Source organism: Aptenodytes patagonicus, chromosome 6 (assembly GCF_965638725.1).
Source record: "Aptenodytes patagonicus chromosome 6, bAptPat1.pri.cur, whole genome shotgun sequence".
Classification (NCBI taxonomy): domain Eukaryota; kingdom Metazoa; phylum Chordata; class Aves; order Sphenisciformes; family Spheniscidae; genus Aptenodytes; species Aptenodytes patagonicus.
This window is the reverse complement of record NC_134954.1, coordinates 53,907,419-53,928,937: the sequence shown is the minus strand read 5'-3', so window position 1 is coordinate 53,928,937 and position 21,519 is coordinate 53,907,419. Positions and strand designations below refer to the sequence as shown.

General features: G+C 39.3%; 2 protein-coding genes across 4 annotated transcripts; one reads left to right on the top strand and one right to left on the bottom strand.

Moving 5' to 3' along the window:
• Positions 1–3,762: 3,762 nt before the first annotated feature.
• On the bottom strand, positions 3,763–8,524 carry SPC25 (SPC25 component of NDC80 kinetochore complex). The gene is made up of 7 exons (XM_076340763.1): positions 8,463–8,524; positions 7,689–7,846; positions 7,535–7,600; positions 6,579–6,725; positions 6,317–6,421; positions 5,913–6,011; positions 3,763–4,889 (listed from the first exon to the last, which is right to left on the bottom strand). The coding sequence occupies exons 2-7, from the start codon at positions 7,840–7,842 to the stop codon at positions 4,765–4,767; spliced, it is 696 nt and encodes a 231-aa protein (XP_076196878.1). The 5' UTR covers positions 7,843–7,846; positions 8,463–8,524; the 3' UTR covers positions 3,763–4,764.
• Positions 8,525–8,733: 209 nt separating this feature from the next.
• Positions 8,734–21,406, top strand: G6PC2 (glucose-6-phosphatase catalytic subunit 2). 3 transcript variants are annotated; one of them, XM_076342678.1, is made up of 6 exons: positions 8,967–8,998; positions 14,270–14,343; positions 14,672–14,781; positions 17,980–18,091; positions 18,942–19,057; positions 20,231–21,406. In XM_076342678.1, exons 2-6 carry the CDS (start codon positions 14,294–14,296, stop codon positions 20,740–20,742), a joined length of 900 nt encoding a protein of 299 aa, XP_076198793.1. In that variant the 5' UTR covers positions 8,967–8,998; positions 14,270–14,293; the 3' UTR covers positions 20,743–21,406. The 3 variants fall into 3 exon arrangements, with proteins under 3 accessions (XP_076198792.1, XP_076198793.1, XP_076198791.1); XM_076342676.1 differs by lacking the exon at positions 8,967–8,998 and having other exon boundaries at positions 14,088–14,343; XM_076342677.1 differs by lacking the exons at positions 14,270–14,343; positions 14,672–14,781 and having other exon boundaries at positions 8,734–8,998.
• The last annotated feature ends 113 nt before the right edge of the window (positions 21,407–21,519 follow it).

Genomic DNA, 21,519 nt, shown 5'->3' with positions numbered 1-21,519 from the left:
TGTAATCTGCCCGTGGGACTAGGTGATTTATGTGAGCATATGTTTGTTATATCGGGTTCAGCAGGACTTTTTAAAGTTATAAATCACTCACAAATGAGCTCAGTGATTTTAGAGTATTATAATGACAGGACTAATTTAGACAATATCAAGGTACTGTAAATTCACAAAGTTGATTGAAGCATTAGAGAAGACAGTAAGTAATACAACACAATTGGAATGTGACAGAAGCACAGCATAAGTTCCATGTCTGTCTTAATTTTCACAAGTGTAGCCATTACTTGTTTCTTTGCTTTTCAAAATATGTCTAGCAACATCCAAGAGGGTTTATGAAAAATGTCAACAAACTCAGCTTAACCACCTCCACTCCTGGTTAAGTAGGTGTGTAATAAAACTCTTCTGTTAGCCAGAAGGACTCTTACAGTAGTTCGATTTCTTTTCAAATCTGACCTCCAGCTAGCATACAAACAACAATTGTGATTAAATGCACCTAGTACGTTACTAATGTTTAATATTATTTTGTCTTCCCAATAGTCCTTAAATTCACAGTGTATTATTTCTATTATCTAATAAATTAAACACCCTTTTCCCAGATTTTTGCATTGTGTTATGAGATAAATTTGATGAGGTGCTGAGCACCAGTACATCAGCAGTTTTCTGTACGGTCAGCATTAGTTGATGGCCCACGCGTTTCAGGCTTGAGCCTTGGTAGCTAAGTACAGGTCAGCAGTTTGAAAGGGAAAGCAACGTTCAGGGTTGGGCAAAGTGATTTGTGAAAAAAGAAAAGCCATTACTGACCTTCACTAAAATCTATGTCTGCCTTAAGATAAACCTGATCCTGCTAATAGATGGAGTACTAGCACCAGCTGGAGGGGGCTGGTGGATAGTGTGTCATAGTCCCTAAGCTGCATGCTATACTGCTTTTGCGCTCAAGAGCTTTCCCATATGCTCTTTGGGGCATGTCAGTCTGTATTTGTATGCTAACCAGTACACTGGGGTCCCAATAATTGTATCTGTTGGGTCAGTATTATCCTAGTTGTCCTTACTATTATTGGATATCGCTGTATTGTGCAGCTTCATATCAAACAGAAAATTCCAAATTGCCAGAGATCCAGGTGTGTGGAATTCTGTAAGCACTAAGTGCATTTGATAAAGGCACAAAGATTTTAAGATTTTTAAGACAGATCTTCAGCTAGCATAAAGGCTGTTTTAGGGATGTCACAAGCCAGTTTTACTTCATATTTTATAATAAGCAAAGAAACAAATCTATTGTGTACGCTTTCCTAGCTTTTACCTGCTTTTGGAATGCCTGGCTCTGTTTTAGAGGAAGTAAGATCTGCATCTGATTTGCTTTGGCAAATATAAGCAGGTTCATTATTCAAACTCCAAAAGGAGCTGTAAAGGTTTAAATTACACACAATAAACATTTCAAACTTTACTTCTTGCTTTAGGCGTATGCACAGAACATTTACAACCAAGCACATTATCTTTTCTCGCAAATAATTCCTAGGAATATAAATTCCAGTGCAGTGGTTGTCATATATTTTATGTTCTGTGCATAGCAAGCTTGGCAAAGTGATTTTGTTAGAAGAAATAAACCAACTACTCATGCCTGGGATGAACATGAAAAGAAAACGGCAGTAAGTCTGAGCATTTGTCTTTGTTACTCAGGGTGTTTCAATTTTTTTCTCCTGTGAAGATGATGATCAAATCAGCTATGCTACAGAGTGCCTCTGAGCAATATGTACACCCTGAATGAATAAACGGCTCCATTTGAAAACATGAAAGCGAGGTGGCTGCGTACTGCCTGTCTTTTTGCTTCCATACAACAGCTGTAAAATATTTGGTTGAGCATCCTGAAGTTCTTACTTTCCAGAGCAAATAAGAGTTGCTTGGCACAGACAGGTGGAGAAGGGCAGGAGCATGCTTCAGAATGAATACAGTCATTCTGGATACAGGGGCAATGCCATTAGTGAGAAGCCAGAAGGGATAGACTTCCTAACATGGAAGGTGGCGGCTTCTGTACAAGGAAGGAAGAGAAGAAGAGATACCAACAAAGCGGGGTAACACAGCAGTCGTAGCTCCGGGGAGAGAAGACAGACGTGGGAAGTGCAGAGCTGGCCGAATGCATTTTTTTTTAACTAACTACTGGTCTATTGACCTACATACACGTGCCTACAGCAGTCACTTTGTGGTAGAAGCAATTAATTGAAAGAAATACCTGCTATTTAAATATTCCTGTTAGCATGGTTGAAAAGGAGGCAAAATCTGCTGATGAACAACTCGACCCAGTACTCCCAGCCTATGCCTCTGTTTGTCCCATTGTCGGTTACAAAATTCTCAGAGAGTACCTGGGGTTTGTAGACAGGGCAGAAATTAAGGATGTATTTCATCTGAGATGTCATTATAGAAATGCCTAGTAATCTCTGCTGCCATTCTCTTGTAGAATTGTAATGTAATCAGTTGGCACCTTTACCATTCTTACTGCTCTTGTTTTGTGTATAGCTGGCTGTAGGACAAGAAAAAAATCAATAGGGCATACCAAGGAAAATGACGCATTATTTAGAAAATAGCAAATTATGCCCTATAGGGAGGAAGAAATGGAAGATCATGTCTTTTTTGGAGCCAACGTGTGCAAACGCAGGTTACTGTTTTTGTTAAGATGCACTTTAGCTATCTCACAGAAGATTGAGTGCATAGTCTGTGCTGTATCCAGCAAGTTGTACTGTTTAGACAAACCAAGTGATTTAAAATATGGTTCACATCAGACTGGCCAATATTCTCAGCTGTAGTAAGAGTATCTTGTCAGCACCACCAGATTTAAACATGCCTAAATGGCCAGGTATTTACATATTATTTTTACATATTAAGAAGCTGATGAAGGCATAGGAATAAAGGGGGGGTAGGGGGAGTGTGTTTGTTTTGGGGTTTTGCCCAAGCATAAGATTATAGGTTGGGGCAAGAACAGTGAGTGCTGCTATAGTTACATTAGTAAACAGAAAGACCAACATCTGCACCAAATGCTGGTTTGGACCAGCTCTGGTCTGTCCTATGGACTACGTAACATTAACAGGAGGGGCGCATTATGCATCCATCTCCTGGTTTAGTTGCCTTCCAAAAAGAACACAGTTTGCATTTGAGATGTGAACCAAAGTGGTGAGGATCAAGAGATTCACTCCAAAAGTCCACTCCTGATAAAAAATGAAATGCTAATGTAAGTACGTGCTGTATAAATTTAAAGAAGTTAACTGAACTAGCATCTCGCAGGAACGACAGGGGCCTCTGTTTACAGGTGCTTTGAGAAAGGGAGTTACTTTAAATGAAGAATTTTTACTTCACAGAAAATATTCTGAAGTTTTGTTTTCATTGAGAAACAACTTGGAACATTCTTCAAAAAGGTATTTTAAAGGGTTATTTTCATTATTTAGGAAATGCTAGCATTCTAAATACTTTTTCACAGGGTTTTTTCCGAGTGTTGGATATTTTTACTCTTTACACTATATATCTAAGTACATAAAAATGAAATTTGTGTTTTGAGAGGGATCAGCATTAGTTTTCGATTCAAGTGGTCTTCTACTTCACTAGAATTTCCAGGACTGAATTTAGTAAGATTTTATCTGAACTATGTTATATTATCAAATAAAGAGTCTTCTTTCTTGTTGCAGCTGTCCATTTAAATATTTTGTGAAAAGGAAAAGGCTTTACGAATAAGGTAGAAAAAAAGAGTAGTTTTAATCAAAACTGAGTACTGTGGCAATAACAGTCTTCCTGATAAGCTGCAAGATACACAGATGATTTATCTATAACTACTGTATTTCATACTTTAATACGTTATACTTCAGGCTTTGCCCCATCTTAAGATTTCCAATGACAATGATAAATAGTCCTTCACTGCAACATGCTTTATGTAATAAAGCAAAATGACTAGTCTGTTCTAGAACATACCCAATAAAACACTAAAGCTGGTAATCTTATGAGTGTTACTCATTCACTGCTGCAGTTCAAGTTTCAGGCCAGCTTTTCTGCCCAGCTGGGTGTCATGGGAGGCAGGAACCTCTGGGCTACAGCAGGGTTCTATTTCACATCTCTGGGACTTCTGATCAAATCAGTACAAAGTTCCCACTCACTCCTATTAAGAGCTTTATTCAAGAATAGCGTACACATCAAACGGTTTGGGTACTAAAACCAGAAATAGGCATCCAGACAAGAATCTGAAACAGGCAGTAAAATATATACTTTAAACAGACCAAAAGAAAAACAACAATTTACACATATGAAAATGAGCGGTAACACTGGAGAGTACAAGATGGTAAAAATTAAGATAGTGACCTGTGGCACAAGTAACTGAAGTAATTGCTAAGCTCCAGTGCGTTATTTTGGTAGGTTTGTGGTATTCCAACCACATACAAACCTGAAAGACACCTTCTATGCTTTTGGAAGAGAAACATAAATTACAGGAAGTACTTTATTTTTAATATCTTCCTGGGGTAGCTAAATAGACATCATTACATCATTAAGCTACTTGCTACTGGATCAAAATTTACATGTCTGGAGACATTCAGTTAAGGAAGTAGTTGATTATACTGTTGTTCGAAGAATCATCCAAAATGTCTCTAGACGACAGTGGACTAAAATACTATTTTCATTATTTTTCTTTATTTAGAAATTAGAAGACGACATGGATAAATACATACTTTCCCAATACAGGAAGGAAAGAAAAAAGTGCTCTACAGCTAGAAAGGGAAGTATAAGCTAGTTTTATGCAGACTATTTATAAGATAAAGCAGTGAAAGCTTTTCTGATGTTGGCAACAAATGCAGAAAAATTGTTAGTTTCTCTCACTTTGAGCTGGAGCTCTGCTATACAGTCCAGAGGAGGAGTACAGGAAGTCACTAAAATGACACAAATTTCCAAAAGATTAGACAATTATAAAAAAATGCAGTATCAGTTTTTCCATGCTTATGAAATACAAATGTAGTTTGTTATCTTTGTATGTTTTAGCTTCATCCAGTATTATTTTTGAGTAACCTATCAAATCATTTTCTTCCAGCAAAGACAAAGCTTCAAAGAACACACAATTTTAATTTTTTTTTTTTTATTTCCAGACCTCCCACTCAGTGCTGTGCTCCTGCTTGAATTGTTACAGCAATTTTCAGTAGCCCATAGCCTGCTCAAAAATTGAAAACACATTCCTAAACATTTCTGTTGCTCTGCAGGCAGGCGGACTGAAAACTGATGTAGCGCAGCATGTGATAAAATTTTAACTTCAGCACGGTTTAGATTTCAATTAGTAAAACCAGGAATCTATTCAGTCCGTACCTAGAGGCAGAGCAGAGCAGCAGTAGCATCTGTCTAGAAGCTACTCAACACAGTACTCAAATTACTGCTCCTGTTCTTCATAACTGAAGTAGGATCCATATTGCAAAAACAGCTTTAAGATCTGAAAGGTTGTACGCTTGCAGAGAGGAATACTGGATTTCAAGTTTTAATCTTTCTTTTATGTCACACAACTGTAAGGGTTCCCCACATTGTGGGGAACCTCATTTTTTCTGCCCTCTAGGCTTCTCAAACAGGTTGAAATATGTCTGTTAGCATAAAGGGAAGCAGCAACAAACTACAAACTGAAGCGTTTATCTATGCCTGTGTTCCTCTTCTCTCTCCTGCTTTGCTCAGTACAAAGTAAACAGCAAATCCACAAATGGAAGGGAGCGAAGATAAGCAGTTGTATTTTTATATAAATTAAACAAGAGAAACTTCATTTAAAAAAAAAATATATTACCATTGCGAGATTTTTTCATTCAGAAATTGGAAGATAAAGGTTACAACTAAACTGTACTTTATTCCTCTCCCCCTTTTTTTCCCCAATAGGGGCATCAGATTCTGTCCTCTTGCTTAAGTATTCAGAATTCACATACCTTCATAATCTCCCTGTTCATTTATGGAAAGGGTAAACACATATGGCTTGTCAGGATCTTTGTGGTCGATGTGTCTGAATATAAACTGTAATTGTTCATCTAAAGCAAACACAAACAGAATTAATTAACACCATTAATCTCTGCTGGAGAGTCACAACGATGACTAAAAATCACAATATTAAGCTACAGTTTCACTTAATATTCTTAGAACACATACAAGTTAATCAAACCTGGTCTCTTTGAAAGACAAGTGCTTTTTAACATACCATATTCTGCCATCTGAGAGACAATGGTTATACCTGGGCTGGGGCAATTCTTCAGTTGTGTAAGCTAGTGTGTTCTTCACTGCACAATCCAACATTAACCACATTGTATCACTGCACATGGAAACTGTGGAAACTTACTGTGAATTCTGCGTATCTCCAGTCCAAGCCGCTCTTCAAACAATACTTTAGACTTGCATAGCCGTTCCACTCTCTCCTTAGCGGCTTTGTTTTTAGAAGATATTACTAGAATATTAAAAGCCACCATAAATATCAAAGTAAAGGTAAAACAAGAACATAAAAAAAAAAGTTACAAGAGTAGAAAAGCCCATCAAGAGCCAAGTGTTGAAAACAATTCCTCCACTAATTAAGAAAATCTACTTGTTGCCCTTTGCTTACTTACTTTCCTTTTTCTTCATCAACTCTTCTTTAAGCTCTTGGATGCTGTTAGTCAAGTCCTTCTTTTGCTCTTCTTCTTGATTTAGGTTAGATTTTATTTCTGTCAAATGCTCTTGATTTTCTGATATGTGTTGGCTCTGCTGGAGAATCTCTGAAATGAGGCAAGAAAATATGAACCTATACAGTTGATTAATTAGGTCCCCACTATTTAGTACTTATCTATATAGTTTGAGATGACTCGTTTGAATAAAATCTAGTGAAATGTATGCTAACTCAGCTGAAGAGAGAAATCAGCGTAACTATACTAACAGCATCAAATAAAAGCTTGAAGTGAAAGTTATTCAAAAGGGAAGCTACCAAATAGGGAGCTCCTCTGATACTTCAATCAGATGCAATTTGTTTCTGGTGCCAGAACTATATACATCCTCAAAGCAGGAGGATGGTGGATCCTGTCCACAGACACATAATTTGACAGAAAGCAAGGAATGGAAACACTGACTGATATTAGAGTTGCAATTATTTTTACCTAATATTCTTAAGTTTAACTACAAAATTCAGAGAAGTTAATCCTAGACTGATAGACTGACTCTATTCTATTACTAATATGGAAGAGGCATAAGTAACCTCACAATATTTAACTTTACTAAGCAATTTAATTTACTTTTCCTAGTGCAGTCAGCAAGTTCTGGTACTTTGTTGTTTTAAATACTTAAGCACCAAAACCACTATACAGAAAACTTTTACCCAATCTTTATCTTTTTGCATCATCAATGAAGTTTTCCAACAATTTGCTTTTGACTTGCAATTTACGTCCCGTAACCAACCAAATATGTTTGGTTTTAATTCTATCTTCATTCTGATGTAATTTACCTTTCAAAATGGGAATTTAAACGCATTATTCTGCTGTATTAAGTTAATTTTAGAAATGTTAAACACAATAAATAAAACACCATACCATACCATTGCTATACTCCTTAATTTTATCAATCATCAGGTCCCCTTCTTTCAGCTTCTTGGACCATTTCTCTGTAATGGAAAGTTATTTCAGTTATCTGAAGAAGTTTGATGATAACTTGGAAAAGGTAGAGGCAACAGGAACACAGAGCCTTTTTACCTGAAAGCGCTTTTATGGACTCCTTGCATGAATCTCTCAGTGCTAAAGTCTGATTGATCTGTTCAGTGCCATAAATGCTTTTTAATTTGGTCCAAAACTCTTTCATTTCTCTTTCAAAGAGGATTATTTCATCTTCTGTCTTTATATTAGCCATAGTGCTGCAACAAACATGTAAGTGAATAAATCCAGTGTCAAGACACACAAGACAATCGCAGCAGTTACAATTACAGGATAAACCTTCAGGGCAGTTTTTATCCTCTTGGCTTGTTATTAAAACCTTTTCCCGTAAGTCGTTTTTGTTGTCACTGTTACTACAACAAGCAGTAACAGCGGGAGCTACGTTTCTTGCGCTACTCCACCAGCGACGGGTTATCTGCGTCAGGAGGAGGCCCAGCACTGCGCTGCGGACCGCCACAGTGCCGACAGCCGTTTCCAGGGTCCCGGCAGACCCCGGAGGCACCGCGCCCTCCTGCCGCCGGGGCGCTCCCACCCCTTCGCCGTCCTCCCACGGGGGCTCGCACCGAGCCGGGGCCCCCTCCCCACGCTCGCAGCCCGGGCCGAGGGACGGATGGGGAGCTCCCCCCCTCCTCCTCCGCCCGACGAGGTGCTAACGGCGGACGGCCGGGCTGCTGCGGCCCCGCGAGCCAGCGGCGCTCCGCAGCGGCCGCCCCCGTGCCCCAGCGCGGCGGTGCCTGCCGAGCCCCGCACGCAGCAGCCCTGCCCGGGGGAGTGGGGCAGGGCGAGCGGCGACACGCCGAGGCCACCCGCACCCACCAGCTTTCAAACCGCCGGCGCCTTCCCGCCTCCCCGACGGCTGCTTTCTAACTGGGCACCGCCTCTCGTCCGCCTCGCAACAAGCGCACCGCTGATTGGCTCAGCCATCCTTCCTGCCGCGACTGCAGCCGCAGGGCGTGCTGGGAGCTGCCGGCCTTGTTGCTGTGGTAACGGTCCTCCTGGGGCGAGGCGGAGCCGCCATGACGGGCAGGGCAGGGCCGGGCAGGGCCGGGCCGGGCCGGGCCGCGCTGCGCTGCCGTGCAGCCCCTCGGGGCTTGCGGAGGCGGTCGGTGTAGGTGCCGCGAGGGAGAGGCAGCTCTGAGCCCTTCTCCTTCCCGTGGAAATGCCTGTTGGGATTAAGACGTTTTTTCAGGGCTCGCTGAGAGGGCGGCGGCTGGGCTGTCTGCAGCGCCGGGGAGCGGGGCCGGTGCGCCGCGGTGAAAAGCCTGGCGCGGTTTGTGCGATTTACTGTTCCGTGCTGAACGAAACCAGGCTCGAACTCGGGAGCAGGCTAGCTCCTTTACGCTCCTCTGAAGGTAGAACTTGTTTCCAATGTGTGGTTTATTCACGGAACATACTTGGGGTAACCTAGTAGTAAGTTTTGTGACACTCCTGAATTGCCTTTTAGTTCCCCAAACCTGAATTCTCTCATGAGTGTGGAGCTATTTACCTATCTTTATGAGTCATATCTTTATGATAGGTAAATCATAAAAATTTACCTTTAATCTGTAAGCTAGATCTTTATGATAGGAGACTGACATGCGGAGGTAATTGCAGTCCTCTTTGGTATGAACAAAAACACAATACAGCAGCCCTGCCTGTGCCCAGTCAAACACTTGTGATAAGCTTCTGTCGTCGTGAATGTCCTCCTTGTGACACTGTGCCTAACTTTTCTCCATTTGGGTATGTTCCCTTTTGGCTCTGGATAAGCACTAGTTTGTGATCCCAGGTACCAGCCTTCAGTTTATCATGGAAGCTGCTTACTAATAATTTTGTTACCATAGCTAATGAATTTCTCCTAGCTTTAATTTACTTCAGTGCTATTTAGATGATCTGAGAATAATATAAACTTAGTAAAGCTTTGGACATTGCTATCTGAAACCATTAATTACTCTCCACACACACACTGGACCCAAAGCAAAGTCTGAGCTGAGACCACCAACTATTAGTTGCATTATTCTTGTATAAAGTGTTGCTGCTGGTGGGTACCTCTTCTACCCAACTGTATTTCTGTCTCATTTGACTCGCACCTGTTCTCCAGATTTCACAGTTTCCTCAGCACTAGTCCTAAAACTAATTATTAGACCACCGTTTCTTACCTGCTTCAGACTTAAATCTACTGAAGTTGGGCTGGTTCAAGGATGATTACCTAGCCAAATTTGGGCATTATGGAGCCTACACCTTATGGCTTTTTTTAACTAGGACCATTTCTCTCTTTTTCCCAATCAGACCTTAAACCAAGCCAAGTGAACGCTGCCAGTATAAAGTTTAAATGTTGCTCCTAACATCGCTAGCCTTTGTTATTTGAGCTCATAACTTTCTGAATGCACGATTTTCCCAGCCCCTGGAGTTCAGCAAGTACAAGTTAAACTAATCTAAACAAATCCTGAATTCTAATCCGTAATCTTTTGGTGGGCTCTTCAGTCTGGTCTCTTCCGAATCCTTTTATTAACATAGGTAATAGGTTCACCCCACAGTAGCTGGCACTAGCTCCAAAATGTTAGGTATCTTTTTTCATCAGTGAAGTTTTTCTAGATTTCATAACTCCTATTCCTTTGTTTTAAACTTTCACCAGCCAAAGACTAAATATAGCCTGTGACATTTACTAGCACAATCCATACCTTAATTGATCTTTTTTCTGACTGATTTGGGAGTCCTTTCTCAGAGTTTTCTAGAGACATGAACTTACAGTACAAGCGATCCTCAACCGTACTTTCCCACTATGAACTCTCTCCACAGTCAGCTTACCAACTGCATGTTTAAATGAAGCATGGTGATTCTAGCAGGTACTAGTTTTCTGCTCAAACTGACAGCTCTTACCAACCACAAACAGAAATGTGGCCTCATGACCCAAACTAGCACAGGTCATAAGCTTCTTAAATCCTCTTGTTGGGTCTGATTCAAGAGGCTCTGTAGTCAGAAACGCTGGCACCTAACCTTACCGCAACTCTAGCCCAGACACTTGTTCTGAAATGTTTTGTTCTAAATGTCTGTCATATCAAACCACAGGGTAGTCATGGATTGAAGAACATTTCAATGGCAATTTACCCTATTTCTAGCACTATGAGCTTTGCTGGAGACAATGTAATTGTACCACGTACCCCTTTTCTGGATTTGCCAGCTCTTCATGGGTGTCTTTGTAACCCTAGGGTTCTTGGTTAAACTTAAGGTTCCGAGATGTACGATGACAGTAGCAGGGTGACAGTTAGCCTGCAATCAAACTGAAGGGCAGGCTATTGCTAACAAAGATCTCTTGCTTTATTTTATTGCTAGCTCAAAGTCCATACTGGGCTGTTCCAGTGCTAGGTTAAGGGGTAGCTGAGAGCTACAGTTCAGGGCTGGAGAGCTACTGCAGCTTAGGTGGAAACTGCTAAGGGAACACAAAATTGAAGAGCTGGTGCTAATAAACAGACTCAGCTACTTCTCTTGGCAGGTTTCTAACCTCACTGGGCTGCGGTTGGCATGGGGCTAGTTTCAGGGATTAGAAAATGGCAATAAATAAGGCAGTGATCTTACTGGAAAGGGAACAAAAAAAGTGCCGTGGAGATTGTTGCCCTTATGGGTCCAGGCTCCATTTCTGCTTGCAGATTTTGGAACTTGAAGGACTTTTATTCACTGTTAAACTCTAGGTTGCTTGTAATTTCTAAAAAGTAGCTCTTCATGCTTAAAATTATAATAACTAGAATTCCTTAGATGTGACTTTTTCATGAACATGCCAGAATTGTATTCCATGCATTGTTTGTATCATTTACACTGTTACACATACAAACACACACAAATATAAACAAGTGTTAAGGTCTGGCAGTTATTGTTATATTGCAAACACGAGGTTTGTTAGTTTCCTGTATGTGCATAGTTAACTTTATAGCAAGGAATAATGACAGTGTAGTAACTAGGAAAGATTAGATTAGTAAGGTGGCAGAACCAAGAGCAAAGCAACTGGTTCATGTTAGCATTTGCTAAACCTTTACTGGTCAGTCCAGCCCTAAAGAAGCCTGACCTCAACTGGGGCTGCCTGGGTTCCATGAGGAATGCTTGTGGGAATGAAATACGGAAAGAAAGAAAGAGCGAGCTTCTTGAAAGATTCTTCTCTTCCTAAATCTAAAATTAAGCCGTATCTTTTCAGTGTTCCATTTGGAAAATATTCATACCTAAGAAAATAGCTGTCAGTTGGTGTACACAGTGTCTGCTTGTGAACTTACTAAATTGCTAGTTATTCCTTGTAGCTGGTCCAGTGCCAATGAAAACACTGATGTGGAAATTAATGTTATTGTTCAATTAACTAAGCATAATGTACCAGAAAGTTAGGCCCAGTACATAGGCCTCCATTAACAGTGTTTTAGAAAATGTTTGCTTTGATGGCTTTTCCTTCCCTTGCAAACATTTGCTTAACAACATCTGATATCCGTTATGTAATATTTGCTTTAATATGTAGGTGTAAAGTAGCTGTAAACATTTTATCCTCCCTTCAGTGGATCATCAACATGATTCTTGTTTCTACATTATTACCAAGAATATATAAAGTTTTGGATAGTCTCTGGTTTTGTATGTCTTGGAAAATAAAATAAATAAGAAAATATCAATAGATTAAAAACTCTTTATATGAACAGATAGCATTTTAAAGGTTTTTGCTTTGCGCTAAGAACTCATTTGACCATGTGAAGGCAGCTAAAAAGCTAGGAAATATTTATTGTTGAACTATCCTGAAATTTTGGGTTTGGAAGGGTTTTCCTTGATATCGGGTGATATCAATTGAAGTGAATAATTCAGTCAATGTACAGAAAAATATTGTAGTAGTTATTCAGAAACAGTGCATAGAATTTTAAATCTCTTTAAGGTTTTCTACATGGCTCAATGCAACTGGTAGCAATAAACATACAGGATTTAAATCTGCTAAAAAGTTTCTAAAAACAGACTATTAATAGCTAAAGTAAATGTGAGATTGTGTCAGGAAGAGAGGTCTTCTGAGTCCATTTAATTGTCATGCCTTATTTGTTGAATCTACTTAATGTTTCCATGTGACTTCTCTGACCACACATCGTAAAGCCCTGTTAAGCCGTTAAGTCTCTCTTCGGCAAAAACAGTTAAGTAGTTCATATCTTTGTCTCCACAGCTTGTATAGTTTAGCTTTAAGTGCCATGGAGAAAGCAGTACGGAAGTGTGCAGTGCATATATACAGCTGCTTTTGTTTTCTGGTTTTAATTGTTTCAGATACACGGATAATCTTTAATAGAAGATATGAATATGAGAGCCTGATAAAGAACTGAAGTTTTCCTCTTGCCGCTCTGATGATATCAGATGATGGTATCATCAGACTTTTGGTATCCATTTAATCTCTTGTGGAAAGAAGTTTCTCATGTAGTCACCTCACAAATGAACATAAGCTTTTCCTATGCTACAGTTATTAGTACTAATATTGATAAATCTCATGTGCTAATACATTATTTGCTGTATACTCTTAAAATCCTGCTATCTGGCAGAATCTCAGTTTCCTCTTGGCTATTCGCCCTGGAGAACCCAAGTGCTTCACTTGGGAATACTTCAGGGAAATACTCATAATCACCTGTTCCCAACCTTGCTCTGCTTTGCGAAGCAGGTCTCATTTCTGTTGGGCTGGGCAGCAAGAAGGGGACTGCAGTAGGTCAGGCTTCAGCTCCTTCTGGCAGAGGTGTGTAGGACTTGCATCATGTAAGCAATATGTGAGAATGGCGGTACTGAATGAGATGACTCGGAGACTAAGCTTCATCCGCATTCTGCCCTGGATTAACATGGCCTCTTGTATGAAGGAAACAATTGGTTTTCAGTGCTTTGACGATATCGCTGCTTTAAAAATGAATCTAGAGCTCAACAGCATTGTTGATGTATGGATGCTAGTTGTGTTTTCCATGACTGAAAATGTGTTGTGCAAAGTATTAGACGCAGCATGGTAGCCAAATTCTATTTCAAAGTGAAATGCACAGCTCTAATGACAGTTCTGCAAAGACCAATTATTTGTGTAGTCTTTCTATCCTTTATACAGGCAACACTTAATGAAGTATAGACATTACTAATGTCCATCCTGCAGAGAAATGAACTGTGAAAAAATTCAAGCAAACATGTTCCAACTGTTCATACAGAGGATTGCATAAGTCACGCATTGTGTTTCCACAAAACTTTCCCCACAATTTGCTGCTGCTCAGCACGTACTTCACTTAGTTTCCTCCAATTAAAATTTGCAAACAGAAAAGCTTTCCAGTGCTAACAGACTCGTGTGCTTTCCCAGAGATTTGGAGCCACGTGTTCCAGGAATGGCTGGGTACACCACGCTGATACAATATAAAGGCATCGTCAATCACCTTCTCTCACTTTTTAATAGCTCCCTTCCATGGTTCTCATTCTCTATCAGTAGAAACTTAAGATTAAAGGAACTTTACTATCTTTCAAGTACTGTTTAATCCATTAAGATGGATCTCCTTCATAGCAATGGCGTGCTTATCATTCAGCATTTACAGAGGGACTACAGGGCTTACCAGGATTTCCTTAATTTTATGTCACATGTTGGAGATCCCCGGAATATATTCTCAATTTATTTTCCTCTTTGGTTTCAGCTCAACCAAGTGGTTGGTACTAAAATGATATGGGTGGCAGTCATTGGTGATTGGTTCAACCTCATATTTAAATGGTAAGAAGTTGGATTTATTTTAAAATTTGGTATTTTTAATGATGGTTACTATATGTGCCTCAAGTTTAGAAAACTTTCTGTGAATAATGTACTGGTAGACTTTCCCCTGTAATTATAAAATGGGAATTCACAATGAAGATATTTAAGATATGTTTGAAATGGCATTTTGATAAGACAAGAAGAACCTATAGAACTACTCTAGAATAGTTTTGGCAATATAGCTCTTCATATTCCTTTTAAGATTATTTATCATGTTTTGCTGAGGCCTTCTTACATAAAAATCTTTTTATTGCATTTCTGCTTTTTTTTTTTTTTTTTTTTTTGTCAGGATTTTATTTGGCCATCGCCCATACTGGTGGGTGCAAGAAACAATGATTTATCCCAATCAGTCAAGCCCATGCCTTGAACAGTTTCCTATAACATGTGAAACTGGACCAGGTAAGAAATGTTGGAGACTACATTGGTACGTTTAATAGAGATAGCAGCTTTTTGGGGGGAGAGGATGTCGTATGAAGATCTTACATGATATACAAATCTCAGAGCTCATGTTTAAAATAGCACCAAAACACAGGAAGAGAAAAAGAAAGAAATAAAATGTGATAGGTGTTTGATTGCTGTATGACAAGAATGTTTACTTCATTGCCTTTAAACAGTGCAAGGGAGAGGGATTTGCTTTAAAAATAACTCTTACTAGAATGAACCAGCGTATTGGGAAAGAATTTTCACAGAACTTGTGCAATAGGTTCAGAAAGAGTAATACACCTGCTTTGTGAGGTCACTTTTAGGAACAGTTGCAGTGCCAATGACATCAGTTTGGGGAGAGAAATGCCACGTTATTTAAGAGTGTTCCAAAACAGAGCAGGGGGCTGCTGAGTTTGAGGGCTTGTACACTATTGAAAGAATTACTCAAACCACAAAACCTAGTAGGTAGTTCAGTGTAAGTAACAATAGTATCAACAATTGATCATGTAATGTATCACAAGTGGAAAATGGAACCACTCTTCCCAGAACCAGACACTGGCACTGAATGTGTGGGGGGGTTATGTGTACAAATATAGGGGGGAAAAAAAGTTCTTTAAAAAATGTATCTTTCCAATGTATTTTCACTTTTTTATATCTCATTGTCTTCTCTGTGGAACTCAAATGCAATACTGCTGAAGTTAAATGAGCTTATGCAACCCTAATATGTGAAATAAGGTAAACTTGCTTAGAGCTACCTGACTGAATTTAGTTTAATTCATTGTACATGGAAAGATTGACTGGGGAAATGAATGTGCCTTGCGTCTCGTCAATGCCACTGCAAGTTTTTAAGTCATTTGCAGAGCTGTATTTTGTTAACAATATCCTGCATTATATCCCATTGTAATTTTGAACAGAAGCTTAAGCCCTTGTATCAGGCAGGGTTTAATAATGCCTGATATATATGTGATCTGCAGTCTATTTCAGGTGAATTCATTTGGGACCTAATCCAAAGTATTAAGGTCCTTCAGGTCTTTTCAAAAGACTTCAGAACTGAGCCCATTCAGCACCATGTAATTCCAAGCCCTGGCTAAGGAACCAGTCAGTGTTTCATTTTGATTCATTGAGCCCGAAGGCCTTTCTTCCTGTTACTTTTGTCCTGAAGTAACAAGTCATTCCTATTTCTGTCCAGTGGGTACCGCTGTCATATCGATTCCTTGCTTGCACTTATAATGACCACATTTTCCCCCACCTCCAGATTTGCCCTTGACCATTGACAATATCTGTCACTCACCTGTTGCAGTCAGTGCAGCTGTTAGGTGCACACAGTCATTGTGTGAGCTTACATGGTACTTCACACACTTTTTAAATGTGCAATTTATATGAAAAGATTAGGGAAGCAGCCACAGACATGAGAAGGGCATATCCAAATATCGCTAGGATAGCCTGAACCCCAAACTCTGTGGCTCAGCAAAAGGGAAAGCTGAGGAAACTTTTCATATGACTACATGGCAAGCAATCTAGAACCTGAATTTGGTTTGTACTTCTGGAATGAACTGAACTAAAACCCTGTAGCCATCTTTTCTCTGGTATTTGTAAGGTTTTAAGAACATAAACCTTAAGGTGGAGTTTATGCTGTTTCTAGTAGGTAATTTGGAGATGAACTATGAAACATTTTTCCTAGATGACATTTTCCTAGATGACAACAAAGAGAAGCTTTCCAATGCTGATATACAACACCATGGTTCCCTTATCAGTGACATTTGCTTTGTTGTTTAGAAGTGTACATCTGTTACAAAATTAACCAAAGAGTTGGTAGCGTGGCTACTAAAGATACTGCCAAGCAGAATACCGAAAATGAGTGCAGGGAGCCAGATATCATGGTGCTTGTCCTCCCTAGACATTCCTGCTTTGCTGCTTCGCTGAAATATTCTTCTGTTTTGCAAACTACTATATAGTGCTGGGTCGTAACTCATTCTTCAGCCAAAATGATTTCTTCTGCCAGTGAAATAACCCCGTCCCTTTTACTTCTCCTTTGTCTCCACAGAAAGCCAAGCTGTAAAAGTCTGCTATAGACAGATTCCAATGATCTAGTTTTCTCTCCTTCCCTATTTCAATTTGTTGAATGTAAACCTGGTGAACAGGTGAAAAGAAGTGACAGAGTAATTTTAGGAATCATTTCCCTTGCACCATGCCAGCATACTTTGTTTTTTGGTGATTTTCGTGATTGTAGGAACTTCTCTGTGGCTTCATATTGTTTCCAGTAAAATTAAAATTTGATTCATTAAATTAAAACAAATTACACATATATTGTTATACCTGGACTAAAAAGAAATCACTATTGATCTCTATATGAGAGTGTGTTCCCTGTTATAGACTACTGTGGGTACAACAATTAGTCCAACATCATTTCATGTGCCACTTCCCCTGATAATCTGTTTCCAAGCTAGTGGACGTTGTACAACACCTTAACATTTATAAAATAAATCAAAGTAAAGCATAAAGACACAGTTCTTCCATCACACTTCAGATACATTTCTAAATTTATTACATAACTACCTAAAATGTGAATTACCTGGACTGTAATATTACTAAGGAGACACAGATCACAATCACAGTTGCTAACGCCATGGTAATTGGAGAAGCAGATAAAAGGCAATTTGGAAGGGCCATCTAAAGTTATACTGGTACTTTAATTTAGAATGTTACAAAGAGCTAAATCTCCGTTGCTCCCCTTAATTATGAGGTAGCCCATTCAAAACCTATCTCACCTGATCCTCTTCTATAACTTCTACATTGTATGCTACAGCCCTAAGAGAGCCCTAGATACTTTGAAATCTTTAAAGTGTGATTTTTAAATCACAATCCACACCTAAGTAATGGAAAAATACTATGCTTTCCAATCAAGATAGCAGCTCACACCAATACAAGATGGTTAAGCTGTTACCTACTTGGTTTCAGACAAATATTCTGGATTCTGTATAGATGAGTCTTCTGAAAAATTCATATTGAGAAAATTAACCTTTGAGAAGCAGTTGACATTCTTTCAGCCTTTGTTAACCCATTTTCCTTCTAAATGATTAGGTGCCTGAGTAACTACCAAGTAGACATTTTCTGTACGACAAATGTTACAGTCATCATTTTTCAGCTTGAATATTTCCTTTTTGTTTTTACTAGGAAGCCCATCTGGACATGCCATGGGATCTTCTTGCGTCTGGTATGTAATGGTCACAGCAGCACTTAGCTACACAGTTAGATGGAAAGATAAATCAGCAGTTACCCTTCACAGGTGAGTGTCTTTCCATTATTCTAACTCGTACAGATATGTCTTATATATATGCTATGTTTTCAATTGACTTATTTTGACCAAATATTCATAGTCTGTTTTGTCCAGTTTGTAAAAAAACCAAAAACCTTTATTATGATCTACTTCAGCTGAAGGAAAAGAATATTAAGAGGATTTATCCATTTGTATAGGTTGGTATTTATTAACTTATGGTCGTTGCATACAATATCTCTGAATCAGCTCCTATTAAAGGTCGTGTCATGTCTTCAGTGTTGGAAATTTTGAATTCTATTAATTGTCTTTACATGTTGGATCTTTCAGTTAGTACATAAATTTACTGCTTTGATGGTAGTCCTTCTTATCCCATTTTAAAGCAAATGTGCATAATGTTGGCAAAGTTCAGTGTAACGTTACTCAGCTCTGTGGGGAAGTCTTATAGTTGCTTTGATGGCTGCTCTTTCCAAGCCTGGCAAGGTTGTTCCCACACTATGTGAATTTTGACACCAAATAATTGAACTTTTGCATTTAAGTATGACTTCATGATGAAAAATATGTTCAAGGTACTAGTGCTAATTTAACTTGCCATTGATGACTTTCATCACTAAAACCACGGTGGTGTCTTAGACCTGAAACTACGGGCATCTGTTCCTGCAGCCCTAGATGTGGCTGCAAGACAACCACTCTTGCTAATGTTTTAGTACTGACTTCCAGTTTTTAATCATCTGATTCTAAACGTCTCTACTTGGAAAACTCTGCTTGGTGAAAACATGAGCCTGACACAAAGGGGCCTGGTGTAAATTACTAGGTGAAATATCTTGTCTTAATTTTTAAGCATCTTCCTTTTCCCTCTTAGACTGACATGGTCATTTCTCTGGAGTATTTTTTGGATTATCCAGATCAGTGTGTGCATCTCAAGAGTATTCATAGCAACACATTTCCCTCATCAAGTTATTCTTGGAGTATTTGCTGGTAATGCTGCTATGTTTTCTTTTCTTTTCAACATATATGCAAAATCTGAAAAAAAAAAAAGTATGAGAAAAGGCAAGAGATTTTTAGTAGTGCTACTCAGCTTGCAGCTCTAGTGGTGCTTTCCGCTCTCTGGAAGATCAAGGATTTGATGATAGTCTAAAGGTAAAATTTGCGAGGTAGTATGTATCTGCTGTCTTTGTAATTCACATAGGGAGTGAGCCCTTGTCCATGTGCCAGTTGATGCTGACTGCATTGTGTCCACACTGCCACAGACTAGCGCTGTCTGGTTCGTACTGGCTGCATCTGATCTTTATCTGTGCTGCCTGAATGGAAGGGATCAGAGAGGAAGTTGCTTCTATATGGCCATCAGAAGGAAGCTATTTGGTTCACTTCAAATGGTGGCCAGGCGCAAACTAGCACATGGGCAGTGTGGACAAGCACGGGGCCAGAGACCTGGGGCAAAACAGAGAAAAAGGCAAATCAGCAGTGCAAACTGCCCAGGGTGATTTTTCAGAGTTACTTAAACATGTCCCAAATTGGTATTTAGGGAGTTCAAACTATGAACAATCTCTCTAGTATCTGTCTGATTTTAAGGAGGGTGACCAGAGCATTGAGAGGGGACTGCCTGCTCCCATTCTCTTTCATGGGTGCAGAGCAGCCTGGGCAGCACTGGCTAACAGCTTGCAGTCCAGCTCTCCCTTTTCACAACCAGGATAAAATGAGTAAGAAAGACGCTAAGTGTGTTCTGTGTCTTTTCCTTCAACACTCAAAGCCTGTGTAGGAACTGGTATTGAATTCTGCATTGCTGGGGCCAGTCTTTGAGTGGAGGACTTTTGTGGAAAAGGAATGTTCTAGTTTACATCTAATATTTGCCAGGTTGTCATCTGGGAGATGCAGTCAGGCCTAAGGCATGCCTCATATCAAAAACATGTAGTGCTTGGTATTTAATTTATTTTTTTCCAAATTAGCAGTTTTGAGTGGGAGAAAAGGTTTTGTAATGTACTACAAAAGTGGTAAATTGTGTGTGTATGTGTATATATACATATATATGTAAAAAATACATAGATATATTCTTCTGTCTTCAAAAGTCAAATTCTACAGGGGCACTGTAAAAAGTGCTTCTTCAAAGTACGAGTGTGTTGTTCCCTGTAACACTGAGTTTCTAATCCGCAGGAATTCTTGTGGCAGAAGCATTTGAGCATACCCCTGCTATTCAGACAGCAAGCCTGAGAATGTACATCAAGACAAACTTGTTTCTTTTCATCTTTGCCCTTGGCTTTTATCTAGTCCTCAAGCTTCTTGATATTGACTTGCTATGGTCTGTTCCAAAGGCCAAGAAGTGGTGTGCCAACCCAGACTGGATAAACATTGACACAACTCCATTTGCTGGACTGGTGAGGAATTTAGGGGCGCTCTTTGGCTTAGGTCTCGGAATTAATTCTAAAATGTTCATTACGAGCTGCAAAGGTCAAAATAGCTGTAAGATAAGTTTCCGCATATTGTGTATAGCTGCTTCTTTAGCTACACTGCAGCTGTATAATTTCGTCAAGATACCTACTCATACTGAGTATTTGTTCTACATTCTCTCTTTTTGTAAGAGTGCAGCTATGCCTCTGACTGTAGTTGCCTTGGTTCCGTACTGTGTCCACTCGTTAATGAGGACAACTGAAAAGAAACTTAATTAGATAAAGTTTCCAAATGGTTAGCGCTGTGGGGATGGGTATGAACGGTTCAAGAACCCTCCGCAAAGGCAGTTTTGCTAACTCATTTTAACCAAGGGGGATGCCACTGCATCTTTGATGTGCTCCTGGTAAGTAACCAGTACATCCAAAATCAGTACATTCAAGAATGACTTTGGCAGCTCAGGAATATTAATCGCTGATTTTATTCCTAGAAATATTGCAACCACACTGCAGTATGGTTAGAAATGACCCCATACTTTTGGGTCATAATGGAGTTTTAAAGTATAATCAACTAGTTTTATTTAGCTACTTGGTGGTCTTTTAGTTCTGTCCATCTCCAGCTAGATGGTGCTTCAAGCCTCAGTTGTATATAGTGATACTCAATATTTAATTTTTTTATATATAGATACTGTGTGTTAAACTGCTAGATAATGGTGTGACAGTATCACACCACCTGCAACTGTACAGCTGTACCCAGGCACTGTGAAGAAGGCCAGCATCGTTATAAACAAGGCTTTAAGTTTAACGTACTGAGCTTCCTGAGCTTCTGATTAAGCCAGATGAGAAAAAAATAAAAGTTTATTTCAGTTCGACTCCGTAGAATATATTTTTGCATTAGTGTGATTTTTGTCATTTTTACTTTTTGAAAGTGGTCACATAAATCATGAATGATCCAGATACACCTTTGATAGTGAAAATGCATAAATACGGTGTAACAAATCTTTGGGTTCTGTACATCTACACAGAGCAACAAATGACGAAAGTTGTCAATAATGAAAT

Excerpts from the sequence above, each read along its gene's own strand:
- SPC25 (XM_076340763.1), bottom strand. The coding sequence starts at position 7,842 with ATGGCTAATATAAAGACAGAAGATGAAATAATCCTCTTTGAAAGAGAA. Across the intron at positions 6,422-6,578 it reads GTTGATGAAGAAAAAGGAAA|TAATATCTTCTAAAAACAAA; the intron begins GTAAGTAAGCAA and ends TTAATATTCTAG. Across the intron at positions 6,012-6,316 it reads GGAGATACGCAGAATTCACA|ATGAACAATTACAGTTTATA; the intron begins GTAAGTTTCCAC and ends TGTTTGCTTTAG.
- G6PC2 (XM_076342676.1), top strand. The coding sequence starts at position 14,126 with ATGGATCTCCTTCATAGCAATGGCGTGCTTATCATTCAGCATTTACAG. Across the intron at positions 18,092-18,941 it reads TCAGCAGTTACCCTTCACAG|ACTGACATGGTCATTTCTCT; the intron begins GTGAGTGTCTTT and ends TTTCCCTCTTAG. Across the intron at positions 19,058-20,230 it reads TATTCTTGGAGTATTTGCTG|GAATTCTTGTGGCAGAAGCA; the intron begins GTAATGCTGCTA and ends TCTAATCCGCAG.